Below are 17,071 nucleotides of genomic sequence, written 5' to 3' on the forward strand. Positions count from 1 at the left end.
GGGCCGAGACGTCTGTCTGGTGGCTGGCAGCCTCCCAGATGGGAAAGATGTGCGGGAGCAGAGGCTTACTCCCTGTGGAAGCGAAGCTGACCCAGACAGAAGCGACGAGGCGCGGGGAGTGGAGTCGAAAAGTTGTTGAGGAGTAGGTGCAGAGTTTATTCCGGGGGATGAAAACTTTTGGAAACAGATAAAGCTGGTGTTTATACACACTGGTAGCTAGAACACCACCTAATTGTACACTGTAAAGTGGTTAAAATAGCAAATTATATGAATATATTTTGTCACAATAAAAATGTATTTATAAATCTTAAATTTTACAGGATGGTCTCTTTTTTGCATCTTTGAAATGATAGATTTCTTTTTCCTTTTTCCATAGCTTGATGAGTTAACCATAAAGGTGTTCTGGCATTAAAGTAGCCTTGCACTCTATACATATGTGTTTTGGGCACCACATAAAAATCAACGGTTTAACATGTTGATGCTTTTGACCTTGCTAATATTTCCTCTCTGATTTTTGCAGGTTTGTCTGTCAGCAATATTTGCTATCAAGAATACTAGCCCTACAAATTTTACTGGGTGGTTTTCCCTGTTTTCTGTCTTTTGTGTTTTTAAGATTTATTGACTTACTTATTTGCAAGGCAGAGTGACTGGTAAAGGGAGAGACAGCTTCCATCCACTGGTTCTCTCCTCAAATGGCTGCAACACCCAGACCTGTGCCAGGCTGAAGCCAGGAGCCACAGACTCCATTTGGGTGTCCCACGTGGGTGACAGGGACCCAGGTACTTGGGTCAAATCTGCTGCCTTCCCAGGTGCACTAAAGGAAACTGGATCTGAAGTGGAGTAGCCAGGACTTGAGACCACTCTGATAGGGGATGCTGCTGTCACAGCTGAAGGCTTGCCTCACGCCGCAGCTACCTGCTTCCGAATGCGCTGCAGGTTCACCTGGAAAGCTGGGTGCTTAGGGACCGGCGCTGTGGCTCACTTGGCTAATCTTCCGCCTGCAGCACCAGCATCCCACATGGGTGCCGGTTAGAGTCCCGGCTGCTCTTCTTATCCAGCTCTCTGCTATGGCCTGGGAAAGCAGTGGAGGATGGCTTAGGTGCTTGGGCCCCTGCACCCACATGGGAGACCCAGAAGAATTCCTGGCTCCTGGCTTCGGATCAGCCCTGCTCTTGCTGTTGCAGGCATTTGGGGAGTGAACTAGCGGATGGAAGATGAACCTCTCTCTCTCCCTCCCTCCCTCCCTCTCTCTCTCCCTCTCCTTCTCTCTGTAACTCTGCCTCTCAAATAAATAAATCTTTAAAAAAATTGTGCTCATGGTGCATTTTGAAGAGTATTGATTGTGCACAGAATATTTACTAAGAACTTAATCTCTTTAATTGTGTTTATCTACAATGCCAGTTTTGATAATTATTTTACTAAAAATTGTTCATTTTTAAAAAGTTATTAATAAAATGATTCACTTAGGATTTTCTTTTAAGATTTTTTTTTTTTTGAAAGGCACAGTTACAGAAGGAGAAAGATTTCCCATCTGCTGGGTCACTCCCCTAATGGCTGCAACAGCTATGGCTGGGCCAGGCGAAGCTGGGAGCCAGAAGCTTCATCAGAGTCTCTTACATGGGTGCCGGGGCCTCAGGACTTGAGCAATCCTCTGCTGTTTTCCCAGGTGCATTAGCAGGGAGCTAGATCAGAAGTGGAGCAGCGGGACACACACTAGTATCCATATGGGATGGCGGCATCACAGGTGGCAGCCTTACCCGCAACTCCAAAATTCTACCCCCTCATTTAGGATTTTTTAAGTCTATATTTTTAATCATATTTTTATTCTTAATATTATTTATTTGTGCCTTTTTCTTCATTGGTCTTGCCAAGTTCTATTTTGTGAGTCTCTTCAAAGTCACCATTCACAAAATTTTGTTAGCCATTTCCAGTTCTTTGTTTTTATTAATATCTTCTTTATGTATTCAGTCTTTTAGTTAATTTATTTGAAAGGCAGACTTAGAGAAAGAGGATCTTCCATGCTCTGGTTCATTCCACAAATGGCCACCATGGCTGGAGCTGGGCCAGGCTGAAGCTGGGAGCCAGGAGCTTTTTTCAGGTCTCCTAAGTGGGTGCAGAGGCCCAAGCACTTGGGCCATCTTCCGTTGCTTTCCCAGGCACATTAGCAGGGAGCTGGATGGGAAGTGGAGCAGCCAGGCTTTGAACTAGTGCCCATATGGATGCCCGCACCACAGGCGGTGGTTTTACCTGCTACGCCATGGTGCCGGTCCCTGCAGTCTTATTCCTTTTTTTTTTTTTTTTTTTTTTTTTTTTTTTTTTTTTTGACAGGCAGAGTTAGACAATGAGAGACAGAAAGGTCTTCTTTCCATTGGTTCATCCCTCCATATGGCCGCTATGGCCGGCGCTGCACCGATCCGAAGCCAGGAGCCAGGTGCTTCCTCCTGGTCTCCCATGCGGGTACAGAGCCCAAGCACTTGGGCCGTCCTCCACTGCACTCCCGGGCCACGGCAGAGAGCTGGCCTGGAAGAGGGGCAACCGGGATAGAATCCGGCACCCCGACCGGGACTAGAACCCAGTGTGCTGGCACTGCAGGTGGAGGATTAGCCTATTCAGCCACGGTGCTGGCCATCTGCAGTCTTTTTTTTTTTTTTTTTTTTTTTTTTTTTTTTTTTGCTGCTTTCAATAAGTTTATTGTCTTTATCAGAAAAATCTTCATAGAAAGTTGTTTGGTTTAGCTCTCAGCAGCCCGCTCCTGAGCTCTGAGGAAGCTTGCTTTCTTTTGAGCTACCCGATCTTTCTTCTGGGCAAGGGACATTTTGGGACGGTTCCACCTCTTCTTTTTAACTTCTCTCTTGGGCTTCTTCTCGTACACTGGATTCTCTCGTATAGCCGCGTGGGCTTTCTTGTACATCTCCTCCATCATGTCTGGAGTCGCATTGTTCTTTATGTACTGAGAGAATTGCTTCTTGTAAGCATCTTCATCTTCTTCCATTAGGTAACGCATGTAATCTGCAACATTCTGCCCCATAATGTGCTTCCAATGTACTTCTGCATTAAACTCCTTGCTTTCAGAATCGTAACCAGGGAATCGTTTGGTACTGTGAGGGATGGACAAGCCTCCATCCACAGCTCCCTTCAGGGCTCCAAAAACTTTATTGCCAGTAGTAGTTCTGGCAAGGCCTGCATCTAAATAGCAGGTGAAGGCACCAGGTTGACCATCAATGCTTTCCACATTGTATTCATCTCCAGTCACCTCCACTTGGCTTTCATAGATCTTGTCCATGCCAAACCTATTGAGAAGCCTGCGAGCCAGCAGCAGGCCAGTACAATATGCTGCAGCATAATTGGTCAGGCCAACTTTCACACCGTATTTTGGCAGTTCGTGTGCATAAGCTGCACAGACTATCATATCCCCTTCTATACGGGCATGCGCAATCTGACAAATGATATCTCTATTAGTTACACGAACTATCATCCTGTACTTGGGTGTGTTGTACTTATTTTTATCCTGGATCACCAAGCGTTTCCGAGCATAGTAATCAGTTTTACCCTCTCGCCGTCTTCGAAACTTCACTTGGTATCTCTTAAAGTAGGCCTTGTTCTTGACAACTTTAACAAACCCCATCCTGCGGAACAGAGACCCGCAACCGCGGCTCGACACAGACCTGCAGGCCCAGCAGCGCTACCTGCAGTCTTATTTCTAAGAATGCTTTAAAGGCTTTAAGTTTTCCTCTGAGTCATTCTTTAGCTGCATTCTACAGACTAACAAGTTGCGGCCATGTTCTTACAGATGCGGGTAGAGGATTGAGCCTCCTGAGAAAGACAGGGACAGTTTGTTGCGCACTGCAGGAGCACTTAGCGTCTGCCATCCTGCACCCGTTCCCCAAGCCCCGTTGTCGACAGTGGTGTGAAGACAGAAGGGTGCCTTCCCGCACCGAGCATGTAAGACTGGAGAGGGAATCGGAGCCTCGGGAACCCAAGGCTCTTCAGCTGGGCAGCTTTGCTCTGCAGGAGGGCGCTGCTCTCCAAGGCTGTTCGCTGTCAGACATCTCGAGAAGACAGACCGAAACAGGTAGTCCCCAGCCACAGTGCACACCTGAGCCAGAGACCCGGGAATGCTGTCTTCTGCCAGTGTGTGGGTGCAGGTTGGCGGTCACGCTCAGCGACCCTGTGTTTTCCTGTCTGGGATCTTTCTCACCCGTGTTTGTGGTTTGCAGTGTAGTTTTGCATAACTTGCATTAAGTTCTAGGAATTGAGCAGTTTTTAGGACTATGGTATTTAATTTTTAATTTTGTGTTAGTATTTGGAATTCAGTTGATTTTTGTATGGTTTTCTGTAAATTACTTTACCTTTAATCTAGCTTACTTACAAGTTTTTGATCATGAAAAGTCTTACTCAGTTTTACCAAGGCTCTTCCCACATCTGTTGAAGTAATGCATTTTTTTCTCCCCGGTTGTGTTCATGCAGTGAAATATCTGGACTAGGTTTTTACATGGTAACCCGGCCTCGGACTCCTGGTCATGTTGTCCTGCTCGTATGTGTTTATGTAGCTAGATGTGCCCACAGATTCGGACGTGAGAGTGTGTGTTTGCGTGTGTGTGTTTTGTTGAGGATTTTGGAATCGCCGTTACATTGCTGTAGTTTGGATTTAGTTTGATGTTGGACAAAGGCGCTTGTGTTAGGGGCTCGGTCCCCAAGGGCTTAATGCGTTAAGGGTGATGACTCAACCCCATCCTGGTACGGGAGACGAGGCCTTTGTGGAGTGGTGAGATCAAGGCTAGGGCCGCGGATTGAGTCCCGGCAGCTTTAGTGAGGCCACATGGACTTGGGGGCTGTGCGTCTCCCTGCCTCCCATGCCTGAAACGGAACCTCCACGATAAACCTCTCTTGACAAGCAGCTCCTCAGGGGTTTGTTACGGTGGTCCGGAATTATCTTGCAATGCCCTTGCAGCATCAGGAGCTGGGGGTTCCCTGTTCATCCTGCCGTGAGTTGGATAAGGTGTGAGTGTGTCCTTTTGCTAGTTTCAGAAACTTGTTTTTGAAGGGATTTCTCCATACTCTTTGTCACCAAATTTACTAACAAGATTGTTCACAATGTCTCATTATTCTTTGAATGTCCATATAAGCTGGGGGTCACTCCTTTTATTATTGTTATCAGCCTATCAGCCTTATCAGACTTAGTCTTTTCAAATAACTTATGACTTTCTAAAAATATTGTTTACTGGATCATTGATTTAAAAAAATATTTGAGAGGTAGAGTTACAGAGGGAGAGACAGAGAGGTATTCCATCAGCTGGTTCACTCCCCAGATGGCTGCAACGGGCAGCCGGACTGCACCCAGCACCCATAAGGGATGCTAGCACCGCCGGGCGTGGCCTAATTTGCTGCACCATAACGTTGGCCCCTGCTTTTACTTCCAACCTATAGTCAAACTGCATCTCTGATCTTTTGGTCCAGGCAGTTGATTTGTATTTTGTTACTAGGAGTCACATCTGCTCTTTGTCCTGTCTTCCCACCCGCCCACCACCTTTAAAAAATTACTTGAAAGGCAGAGAGGGACAAAGTGACCATTGGTTCATCTCCCCAAATTCCAGGCAGGTCTCCCACCTGGTGTCAGGGCCCCAGCTCCTCAAGCCACAAGCTGCCTCTTAGGGTCTGCAGGAGCAGAGAGCTGGGGCCAGGAGCTGGACACAGACGGGTGTGTCTTAGCAGCCAGGCCTTGATTTGTCAATTGCATTTAAAAGTATCATTTTCTTATTCAACTCCACCAAAGGTTTTTCCTACTTGGGAGGCGTTTTTTATTACAGCAACATACACATAATATTTACGATTCTAACCACTGAATAATTGTGACGTTAGGAAGAGTTGCAGTGTCACATAACCATTGTGACTATCCATTTCCAGAACCTCATCCTCCAGGAGACTCTGTTGCATGGTAACTCCCCGTTCCTCCTTCCTCCCAGACGTTAACTACTGTTCTGCTTACCTGCACGTCGGTGGAATCATGGAGTATCTGTCTTTCATGTCTGGACTGTCCCACTTAACGTATTTTTTTCTTTCTAAGTTTGAATGATATGTCACTGTATGTATATATCCCACGGACTGTTTATCAGTTCATCTGTTGATAGGCACTTCGTTTGCTTCTGTCTTGGCTGAAGTAACAGGTCTTACCTAGACTTTTTTTTTTTTTTAAGATTTTATTTATTTTATTTGAGAGGTAGAGTTACAGACATTGAGGAGGGAGAGAGAGAAAGGTCTTCCATCCATTGGTTCACAACCCAAATGGCTGGAACTGTGCCGTTCTGAAGCCAAGAGTCAGGAGCTTCCTCCAGTCTCCCATGCGGGTGCAGGGACCCAAGCACTTGGGCCATCCTCCACTGCTTTCCCAGGCCACAGCAGAGAGCTGGCCTGGAAGAGGCGCAGCAGGGACTAGAACCAGGGTCCATATGGGATGTCAGCGCTGCAGGAGGAGGATTAACCTGCGCCACCGCACCGGCCCCTAGACTTCTAAAAGTCATTAATTTTATACCATATTTTTGTTTGCATTATATTTTATTTTCCAAGGATTCCTTAAAGTTGTTTCAGCAAGGGTCTAAAATGGCTTCTAACTAGCAGGGAGAACAATTTTGCCAGCTCTGCAGCTCGTTTACAGGTGTGTTCTCCAGCACAGAGAAAGGCGCCCACATCTGGACTCGCACCGTCCGTGTTGGTGAGTGAGTGAACTAGCAGCCTACTGCTTGTTTTTCCTCCCCTTGGTTGCTTTTAAGTACCTACAGCCTCCGTGACTTACAAAATGAGGTTACATTCCGCATACTCATGAGCTGGAGTACTCTTACCTAACGTTACTACGAGTGTTCTGGCTCGGCCTCACTGCAGTGTGGCGCTCATGACCGTGACGCTGCCCAGTCCTGTAGCATCTCAGCACAGGTATGTGGCCAGCCTGGAAAATGACCCAGATTCCAGGCTTAATCAGCGTCTACTAAATGTGCATGGCTTTTGTGCCGTTGTAAAGTCAAAAACCTGTAAGTGGGACCATGGTTAAGTCGGCTATGGTGCACTGGTTTTGGTACTCTAAATCTATTACTGTCTCACAGCTGTCGAGTTTTAAATTTACCCCTGGTTTAGTTGGGCCACCTTACCCTGACGACTGAAAAATGCTCGGGTATCGCTGATGTCAGTTCTCCCCACTGTAATTCTGTCAGCTTCAACAACTAAACCTGTTTGTGTTTTCCTTGTAAACACATCTCTTCAGTTTCCTACCATCCAGTGCTGTACTCTGTACTTTTCCAGTCACTTGGTCCACAAATTTTAACATTCATGTCATTTTCTTAAGTTCTATTTAGCTTTTATCAAAATCTGGTCAGTTTTAGCAAACCCTTAGATACATGTAAGGGTATTTCAAAAAGTTCTTAGAAAATGGAATTAAAAGATGCTTATTTGGTATAAAAAATATTGAAATCCATGCAGTTTTCATGACCTTTTTGAAGACCCCTTGTATGCATACATTTCCTTTGAAGCCTGGTTTGAAAGTGGCTTCCTGGCAGGTGCCACGGCTCACTAGGCCAATCCTCCACCTGCAGCGCTGGCACCCCGGGTTCTAGTCCCGGTTGCTCCCCTTCCAGTCCAGCTCTCTGCTGTGGCCCAGGAGGGCAGTGGAGGATGGCCTAGGTCTTTGGGCCCTGCACCCACATGGGAGACCAGGAAGAAGCACCTGCTCCTGGCTTCGGATCGGCGCAGCACCAGCCGTAGTGGCCATTTGGGGGGTGAACCAAGGGAAGGAAGACCTTTCTCTAATTCTGCCTGTCAAAATAAATAAATAAATAAAATGAAATGGCTTCCTGGGGTCAGCACTGTGTGGCAGCAGGTTAATGCCCTGGCCTGAAGTGCCAGCATCCCATATGGGTGCTGGTTCGAGATCTGGCTACTCCACTTCTGATCCAGCTCTCTGCTATGACCTGGGAAAGAAATAGAGGATGGCCCAAGTCCTTGGGCCTCTGCACCCGCATAGGAGACCCAGAAGAAGCTCCTGGCTTCAGATCGGCCCAGCTCCGGCCACCGCGGCCAATTGGGGAGTGAACCATCGGATGGAAGACTTCTCTCTCTCTGCATAACTTTTTCAAGTAAAATAAATCTTAAAAAAAAAAAAAAAGAAAGAAAGAAAAAAGAAAAAGTGGCTTCCTTTAGAGAGGATCCAAGTTTCCATTAAAAAAAAAAAATTAGAAAGGTACAGTTAGAGGTCACCCATCTCCCACGTGGGTGCAGGGGCCCATGCACTTCGGCCATCCTCTGCTGCTTTCCCAGGCCATAGCAGAGCTGGATCGGAAGTGCAGCAGCCAGCACTCTAGTCTGAGGCTCACCCCAAGTTTTCCCATTCTTTTGGCTTACTGTCTTTATCCCATTGATTGAAAATTTCATCCACTGACGCTTTTGGCTTTAAGGTAGCTTGGATGACCTGAGGACCCCAGCCATCCTGCTTAGCCCAGGGGCAGAATTCCAGGCTTGGAGCTTTGTCTATACCATCTCATTTCAATTCTGAGAGCTACAGTGACCTAAGACAGTCAGTGGGCTTCTTATGGATGTTCTTCCTTGACAGAGACGAGTATTTCAGGTACTACTATTTTAAAACTTCTTACCTTTACCCAGTCTATTTAGTTCTTCTGATTAACTTAAATTTGTGAATGTTAATTGTGGTTTTATTTTGCATAAGTTTGAAGGGTTTCCACCTGGCCTGGGGGGGGGGGGGTAATCTCCACATTAGCATTGCAGTCATTTGCTTTTAAAAAGTTCTTTTACACCTGCATTTGAAAAGAGGTGTTCCGAATACATAAACCAGAGGATACTCAATAAACTGAGCCAAAATATTATATGAATATTTTAATGCAAAATGCTTAACACTTAAAATTAGCAAAGCTTCATTTAAATTAAAATTCCATTTAACTAAAGATGGTTAACCCCAGGAATTGTACAGTAGTTGGTTTCTGCTATATAATGCCAGTCCTATGCAGCAGTGAGAACCGCACCGTCAGCAATCACTTCTGGGCCCCAGCGGGGGCAGGAGCCAGAGTGCAGCCTGGCCACCACAGTGACGACTCCTCGCCGGGACCCACAGGCAGCGGGGATCTGTCCAGAGCTGCTCCGAGGTCTTGTTTCACAGCGGGGTGGGAGTGCCGCACTGGGTGAGAAGTCACAGCTTACGGATGCACGTCCTGTAAATAGTCACTACATATACACACTTAGTGTCTGTAAACACTAGAAATATACATTAGCCGGAGTACCCTCCCAAGGCGGGCACGGTTTAAAAAAGAAGATGAGGTAACAGGAGTCTGAGTCCACAGGAAGCCTGCCTGAAGTCCGAACAGCTGCCAGTAACGCCCCGCGGCCGCGGGGTCAAGGTTTGCTGGAGCTGCACTCGCTTGCTCTCAGCATAGCGACTGCGTCCTTCACTGCGTGGTAGATAACGTTCTTGACCTGGGGAGCGGAAGAAGAGACAGTCATCACCAAGCCTAAAGGCTGTCTCGAAGAAGAAACTTCTACTGATGTCAGAGCGTCTCGAGGGCCGAGGCCCCGGGCTGCTGCCCTGGGAGAGCCGGCGTGAGCAGGGACAGGCGAGTACCCAGGCACAGCTGGCTTTCTCCCTAGGGTTGGCTGCTGAAAGCCTTTCAAAATATCACCACCCCTTTCCCAGTGTGTGCCTCAGGTTGTTGAGGATGCTGTAGCACTGAAGGTCAGGCACTGTGTCCCAGCCCCTGGCTGGAGGCCGGCACTGTGCCATCGAAGGCTGAGCTGCTAACCCTGCTTTCTCCGGCACATTAAGTAGAGAGCTGAAGACCGCTCAAGTGCCTTCATGGGAGACCCGGATGTGGCCCAACCGGCCACAGACAGTTGGGGAGTGAACCAATTGTGGAAGATCTGTCTCTCCACCTTTCAAATAAATAAATCTTTTTATTTACTTGAAAGGCAGAGCTACAAAGAGGCAGAAAGAGGTCTTCCATCACTGGTTCACTCCCCATGGCCACAACAGCCGGAGCTGAGTGGATCTGAAGGCAGGAGCTTCCTCCAGGTCTCCCACATGAGTGCAGGGGCCCAAAGACTTGGGCTGCCGTCTGCTGCTTTCCCAGGACACAGCAGAGAGCTGGATCCGAAGTGGAGCAGCCTGGTCTTGTACCTGGCGCCCATAAGGGGTGGCAGCCACATAGCGCTGGCCCCATAAGTAAATCTTCAACAAAAACCCCAACAAACCACGCCTGGGTTGGCAGCAGAGCCGGGATCCAAGGCAGACCTCGTCACGGTCAGGATGGAAGCCGCCCCCTCCTAAATAGACAGTGGAACTAGGTGCAAAGCTGATCATCAGCTCTCCTTTCTAGAAGGCCAATGACGGGCACGAAGTCAGAGAACGCCAGAACTCAGTGCTATTTTACCTGCAATTTATCTTCATGGTTGGTATGAGTCTGTGACAGGTAACGGAATTCCTGAGTAAGCCAGAAGCAATGTTTAACATGCTCTGGAGACACAAAATCTTCAGCCACTTTGATACAGCTGTATAAGTTATGAACCTGGAAAACAACAAGCGCCATGAGTGACAAATTCAGGTCACAGTGTAAAGACAGTAAAGCAGTTGTACTGGCTCTTGCCTGATGGGGTGCTCCTGCTGGGATGAACACGACATCCCCAAGAAACTGCACTATGGCCCAGCCTTGAACGCCGTACTCCTGCTGAAGGCGCTTTCTCAAGGATCGGTCCAAATACCAGCTCTGATCATGAATGGGATCGTGGTCCGCGGGGTTTTCCTGTCCTTGCTCTTCCGATACCTGCAACACAGGAAAAACGCTGTAGAGCTGGGCAGCGCGGGAAGGCCAGTGAGGACACGTCTCCCCTGGGTACTGCCTCCACGGGCACAGTTCTCAGTGTCATCCACTCAGCCAGCTGAGAACCACAGGAAACGCGCCATGCCTGCTGTCGCTTCCTACAAACTGGCTGAGTATTTCTGTGAACACTGGACTTGAACAATATGTAGTCTAGATTTTTAAATGTCAGCAGGCTCAAGCTCCTTAGAAATTGTGTTGTATAGTTATTAAAACAAGACTCTGAGTTATGAAGTAATCCCAAAGATAGCTGCAGACTAAATGTATTTATTCTATACCCAGAACAGTACTATCAAGGGAGCAGTATGGTGACCAGCAGGTTTTCTGAAGTCGAAAGCTCCTTGGCCAGAAACACCCTGATTCAAACACAGGCTCATCAGAGCCCACTGGTGCCCGGCAGCCACAGCCTCGTCTATCCCTGTCAGTGAACTGAAGGCGGTCAAGCAGAAGCTTCAGCACCTCACAAGCTTGGAGATGCCCCCACCTTTCCAGCTACCTAAACCAGAGACCTTGCTGAATAACCTGCCAGTTTGTTCAGACCACAGCCGATCGGGGCTGCAGACCAATATACGAACTCTGAGAGCTGACTTTCAAGGCAATGGAAACCAGCAGTTGCTGCGGCTAGTACTGTGGCACACAGGTCAGGCCACACCTACAACACCGGCATCCCATAGCGGGCTGCTCGTTAAAGTCCCAGATTGCTCCACTTCTGATTGAACTCCCTACTATCACGCCCGGGAAAGCAACAGAAGATGGCCCAAACACAAGGGCCCCTGCATCCACATGGGAGACTCGGAAGAAGCTCTTGGTTTTGGCCTGGCCCAGCCCCATCTGGGGAGCCAGCCAGACAGAAGATCTTTTACTCAGTCTCTCTCTCCCTGTCACTCTGCCATTCACATCAATAAAGTAAATCTTATAAAAAATGCTAGTAGGGGGCCAGCGCTGTGGCGCAGTGGGTTAACACCCTGGCCTGAAGTGCCAGCATCCCATTTGGGTGCCAGTTCGAGCCCCGGCTACTCCACTTCTAACCCAACTCTCTGCTACGGCCCAGGAAGGGGCCCAAGTCCTTAGGCCCCTGCACCCGCGTGGGAGACCAGGAGGAGGCTCCTGGCTTCGGACCAGCGCAGCTCCGGCCGTTGCGGCCAATTGGGGAGTGAACCATCGGACGGAAGACCTCCCTCTCTGTCTCTCTGCCTCTCCTCTCTCTGTGTAACTCTTTCAAATAAATAAATCTTTTTTAATTTTTTAAAAACCTGGCAGATGATCAGATGAACTTAGAGGTAGACACCGAAAATCTCCAAATGCATCAGAAAATAGACTAAAACAAAAAGGCAAGTCCTCTTTTTCAAGTGCAGCCCCAGTCACCCAGCATCCCTGTTCCTTAGCAGCCGACTGCAGCCTGTCCTGCTGACAGAGTCAAAGGTTGTGACGACTCCCCTAAGCAAGCCGGTCAGTTCACAACATGGCCCGTTCAGTACGCTGCTGTTCTGGGCCTCTCCTCACCTTTTTAAGGAATTCTCTGATCTTCTCCGTGTCTTTAGCAGCATATATGTGCCAGAGGGCTCCGGGCTTCTCTTTCCCTTCAATAAACCGCTTTATTGTGAGTTCATCAGAATCTCCATCCTGGATGGTTTTAAGGACTTCTAGAGCGAGAGAAGCAGATGTGAGATCCAGGTCCTAGCTCCCAGGGCGCCCCGGCTTCATCCTCGACACCGTACCTTCTTCCTGCTCACACTGTCCTTTGGGAATCCCCACGTACACCATGACATTAGCTGCGTCAGATACATCTAAGTGAAGATTTGTTGTTCCGTATTTCCGATCTTCTGGAGTGATTAATCCTGCAAAAAGAAAACATTCTCAACCTACTGAAGACAACACAGGCCGTCTCTTCACTGGCTGGGACTCAAAACTTCTCTCCACGCAAAAGCAAGATCAGAAATGCCTAGTGTCAGATTCTCTCATCCTTTGAGCTTTCAGAGGAACAGAGTCTGCCCAGACTCCTCAGGCGCCCATCTCTGGTGACAGGCGCAGGTGATCCTGCTGAGAACAGTTCTGGGTGAAACTACTGAGAAGAAAATTCTTAGATGAATCAAATGTGCTGGAAAAGAAAGAAGGAGTACTCAAAGCCAAACACCAGAAGGCAGACAGACGGAGCAGTGAATCTAAGGCTAGGATTTCCCACGGGGACATCTGTTTAAGCAGGTGAGCTCAAGCTTGGGAGTCTACAGTCAGTGTTGTAGCGCAGCAGGCTAAGCCCACCACCCACAACGCCAGCATCCCATAGTTATCTAAGGGCTGGTTTGAGTCCTGGCTGCTCTGCTTCCAATCCAGCTCCCTGCGAGTGTGCCCGGAAAAGCAGCAGATGGCCTAAGTACCTGGGCCTCTGCCAGCCACATGGGAGGGAGACTCAGATGGAACTCCAAGCTCATGGCTTTGGCCTGGCCCTGCCCTGGCCATTGAAGCCCTTTGGGGAATGAACCAGAACATGTAAATTCTCTATCACTCTGCCTTTCAAATAAAGTATTTTTTAAAAAGATTTATTCGAAAAGCAGAGTGGAGAGAGACAGATCTACCATCTGCTGGTTCACTCCCCAAATGGCCGCAACGGCTGGAGCTGGGCCAATCTGAAGCCAGGAGCTTCTGCCAGGTCTCCCACATGGGTGCAGGGGCCCAAGGACCTGGACCATCTTCTGCTTTCCCAGGCACATCAGCAGGGAGCTGGGTTGGAAATGGAGCAGCCAGGACTTGAACCGGCATCCATATGGGATGCTCTGCAGGCAGCGGTTTTACCAGCTATGCCACAGTGATGGCCTCAAAATCTTTAAAAAAAAAAAATCGAGAATCTAGTGGAGTCCTCTTACCCACATGCACCTGAAGCTGGGACCTGAACTGGCTATACTCTGTGCAAGTGGGAACTGTGTCCAACACCTCCCATGGTTCTCTCAGGTGTAAAGGAAAAGTGCTGCCCCCGGGCCACCTCTGGAGAGCACAACACAAACAGCAAGGGTGAGGGCAAAAGCAAGGTCCCGGCAAGTATGGTCTGTGGCTGTACTGCCTAACCCACAGGAATCACCCTGCCACCAGGCCTCCGCCGCCTGAACTGGGAGGGAGCCTGGCTGAGCGAGGGCCGCAGAGGCCTCTTTCTGAACCTGCAGCCTGTGACAAGGCCCCACGGTTGGGAGGCGGGCTTTATTTCTGGCTTGCCTCGTGCTGCACTTATAAAGTAGGAATTAGAATGAAATCACAGGACACATGAGATTATTTTAAAACAGTAGAGGGATGGGTGTTCGGCACTGTCCACATCCCATCTCAGAGTGCCTGGGTTTGAATTCTGGCTCTACTTCTGATTCCGACTTCCTGCTAATGTACATCCTGGAGGCAGGAGATGGCTCAAATACTGGGTCCCTGCCACCCAGATGGAGTTCCTGGCTCCAGGCTTTGGCCTGGCCCAGCCCTGTTGTTGTGCACATTTAGAGAGAGTGGTCCAGTGAGTCACAGAACTCTGCCTAGCAAATAAAAAAGGAAAACAAAACCTGTCAACAGTGAAGAATAAAAGGGAGGTGTTAATAAAACAATTATGTCATAAAATGGGTCATGAGTACATGGGGGAGTCACTGCACCAGACTTTCAAATCTGCGATGCTGACATCCCATAAGAGCACCAGTTTGTGTCCCGCCTACTCCGCTTCTGATCCAGCTCCCTGCTAATGACTTGGGAAAGCAGAAGATGGCCCAAGTGCTTGGGTCCCTGCCACCCACAGGGGAGACCTGGACGAAGCTCCTGACTTCAGCATGGCCCAGTGCTGGCCGCTGTGGTCATCTGTGGACTGAACCAACAAATGAAAGGTCCCTCCCTCATCTCTCCCTCTGTCTTTCAAATAAATAAAAGTCTCTAAAATTTTTTCCAGTGTTTATAAAATTTTTCCACAGTGAAAAGTTAAAATTATTTTTATTGATTTCAAAGGCAGAGAAATAGGGAATAAAATGTCACAAGCAGCATCTTAACCACCACACCAAATACCCCTAGAAAGTAGAATTTAAGAAGAAAATCGGGGACCGGCGCTGTGGCATAGCAGATAAAGCCTGCAGTACCGGCAGTGCCATGTGGGCACTGGTTCCAGGCCGGCCCAAGTCCCTGGGCCCATGCATTCACATGGGAGACCCAGAAGAAGCTCCTGGCTTTGGACTGGCGCAGCTCCAGCCATTGCGGCCATATGGGGAGTGAACCAGTGAATGGAAGACTTCTCTCTCTCTCTCTCGGTCACTTTCAAGCAAATAAAGCTTAAAAAAAAATCAATGTGATACAATATAATTACGTATAGCAGCATAGATAAATATTTGAAAGTCTGATCTATGTAAAGCCTAAAAGCAGGTTAAAAGCTGAACCTGAAAGGGTCACATGCGAAGATGCAAATACGTATGTTAAAATTAGGGGATGAAGACAACTTTAGGAGGATGGCTAAGACCAAGGGGAGGCGAGGACAGGAAAGCAGGTCTCAGCGCCTGAGCTGGGACTGCTTGCTACGCTGGAGGAAACAAGGACGGAAACAACGCCCAAGCAGCCAGTGACCCAGTCCACCTTAACGGCCGCGGCCTTTGCGATGAAGAAGCCCGAGTTCAAAGGGAACCAGATTGTTATAAAGACAGTGGTCTTGGAGAAGGGCGTCCCAGAAAACAGCACGGTTCTATGGAAAACAAAACTCCATGTTCCTGTCTCATACCTGCTGCCCCTTGGTGGTCCTGAGCAGGTTGGTGTCCCTCTTATTATCTGAAATCCTATTTGACTGTAGCTGGAGAGAGGCTGGAATTTAAGCCTGCCCAAAAGAGCCCATGCACTCTGCCTTGACAAATGGAGGAGTCCCAGGCCCATCACCAAATCTTTGAAAAATAACCACTTTGTAGTAATGCTTATGTTCATGAAGCCTGAGGTGTTTGAAAATGAATGTATTTTCAGCCCCCCCATGCACGCTTGCTTCTGGCTGGGAACAGTTTCATCATGGAGCTTTTCTAGAGTAACACTGCCACCTATTCAGGCTGGGGAAACCTGCTGCCAGGCTATGCATCCCAAGCAGGCAGCTGGAACTGAAAACGTCTCAGGCATCCACTAATGTCCCACAGAGCTCCAGGATCGCTATCAAGCATGGACGATGCTCACTATGTGACATCACATCACTGGCTCTGGAGGGAAAACACTTTGATACGCACAGGTGAACAGGCTCTGAAGGACCCGAGGGGAGGAGTTGGTGAGGGAACACTGCAGTCCCACAGCACAGGCAGGGCTCGCTGAGGCTGCCCTCCTGCTGGCGACCCCTCCCCCAGCCTCTGCAGAACATGGTAAAGACACCAGGAGACTGTCCTGTTTGAGCAGGATTGCCTCTCTCAGATCTGAGTTAGAACATGGAAGTAGTTACAGGAGGGAGGAAGGAATAAAACCAAACTAACTTCCAAGAGACCTGGATAAAAAGAATAAATAAAATTCACTGAAAGACTCAAACAATAACTTCACTCAACAATAAATTGTTGGGGGCTGGCACCACAGCGAAGTGGGTAAGGCCACTGCCTGTAGCACCAGCATCGCATATGGGCGCCAGTTCAGAGTCCTGGCTGTTCCATGTCCAATCCAGCTCCCTGCTAATGTGCCAGGCCTGGGCCCCTGCCACCCAACTGAGAGACCCGGGTAAAGCTCTGGATCTGCCTTGGCCCAGCTCCAGCCATTGCAGCCATCTGGGGAGTGAACCAGCAGATGAAGATCTCTATGACTATGCCTTTCAAATAAATGGCCAACCATGATCCAGTCCTCATTAGAGACCACGTGTTAACTGGTTGAGGGTACAGTGACAGCCATGAAACACTACAGCAAATGTAGGAACCAATCTTTCATCCCAGAAATCCTTGTTAACTGAGTTGTATCCATACAAGATTGAATGCCAGTGGTATTTTCAATACTAACTTCTACCCACCAACATAAAACACTACATTTAAGTGTAGATATTAAAACAGCTGGGATGCTAACCTATATATCCACCAACACTGAATTGAGTAAAACTATATTCAGTGATGCACCATGAACCATTAAAACCTACGATACAGGAGCCAGCACTGTGCTTAGCAGGTAAAGCCACCACCTGCAACACCAGCAGCCCACATGGGAGCCAGTTTGAAATTAGGCTGTTCCACTTCTGATCCAGCTTTCTGCCATAGCCTGGGAAA

General features: G+C 48.4%; 1 protein-coding gene and 1 pseudogene across 7 annotated transcripts in view; both read right to left on the bottom strand.

The window, feature by feature from the left end:
- Positions 1–2,686: 2,686 nt before the first annotated feature.
- LOC100338046 (large ribosomal subunit protein uL18 pseudogene) lies at positions 2,687–8,857 on the bottom strand (annotated as a pseudogene). The gene has a single exon (XR_016229239.1). The product of XR_016229239.1 is annotated as a large ribosomal subunit protein uL18 pseudogene (transcript).
- Positions 8,858–8,859: 2 nt separating this feature from the next.
- The window catches only part of KDM3A (lysine demethylase 3A), a 56,819-nt gene continuing 48,607 nt past the window's right edge, over positions 8,860–17,071 (bottom strand). For all 6 annotated transcript variants that reach the window (XR_016229237.1, XR_016229238.1, XM_008254152.5 and 3 more), the window contains 5 exons: positions 12,581–12,700; positions 12,366–12,505; positions 10,632–10,808; positions 10,419–10,553; positions 8,860–9,468 (listed from right to left, as the gene is read on the bottom strand). Coding sequence is in view for 4 of the 6 variants with exons in the window: in XM_008254152.5 (XP_008252374.3) it covers positions 9,388–9,468; positions 10,419–10,553; positions 10,632–10,808; positions 12,366–12,505; positions 12,581–12,700 (653 nt within the window). In the remaining 2 variants the exon portion in view is untranslated. The remainder of the gene's footprint in view (positions 9,469–10,418; positions 10,554–10,631; positions 10,809–12,365; positions 12,506–12,580; positions 12,701–17,071) is intronic.

The sequence above is a fragment of the Oryctolagus cuniculus genome, chromosome 2 (genome assembly GCF_051225735.1).
Source record: "Oryctolagus cuniculus isolate XC-2025 breed Fujian yellow rabbit chromosome 2, ASM5122573v1, whole genome shotgun sequence".
Lineage (NCBI taxonomy): Eukaryota > Metazoa > Chordata > Mammalia > Lagomorpha > Leporidae > Oryctolagus > Oryctolagus cuniculus.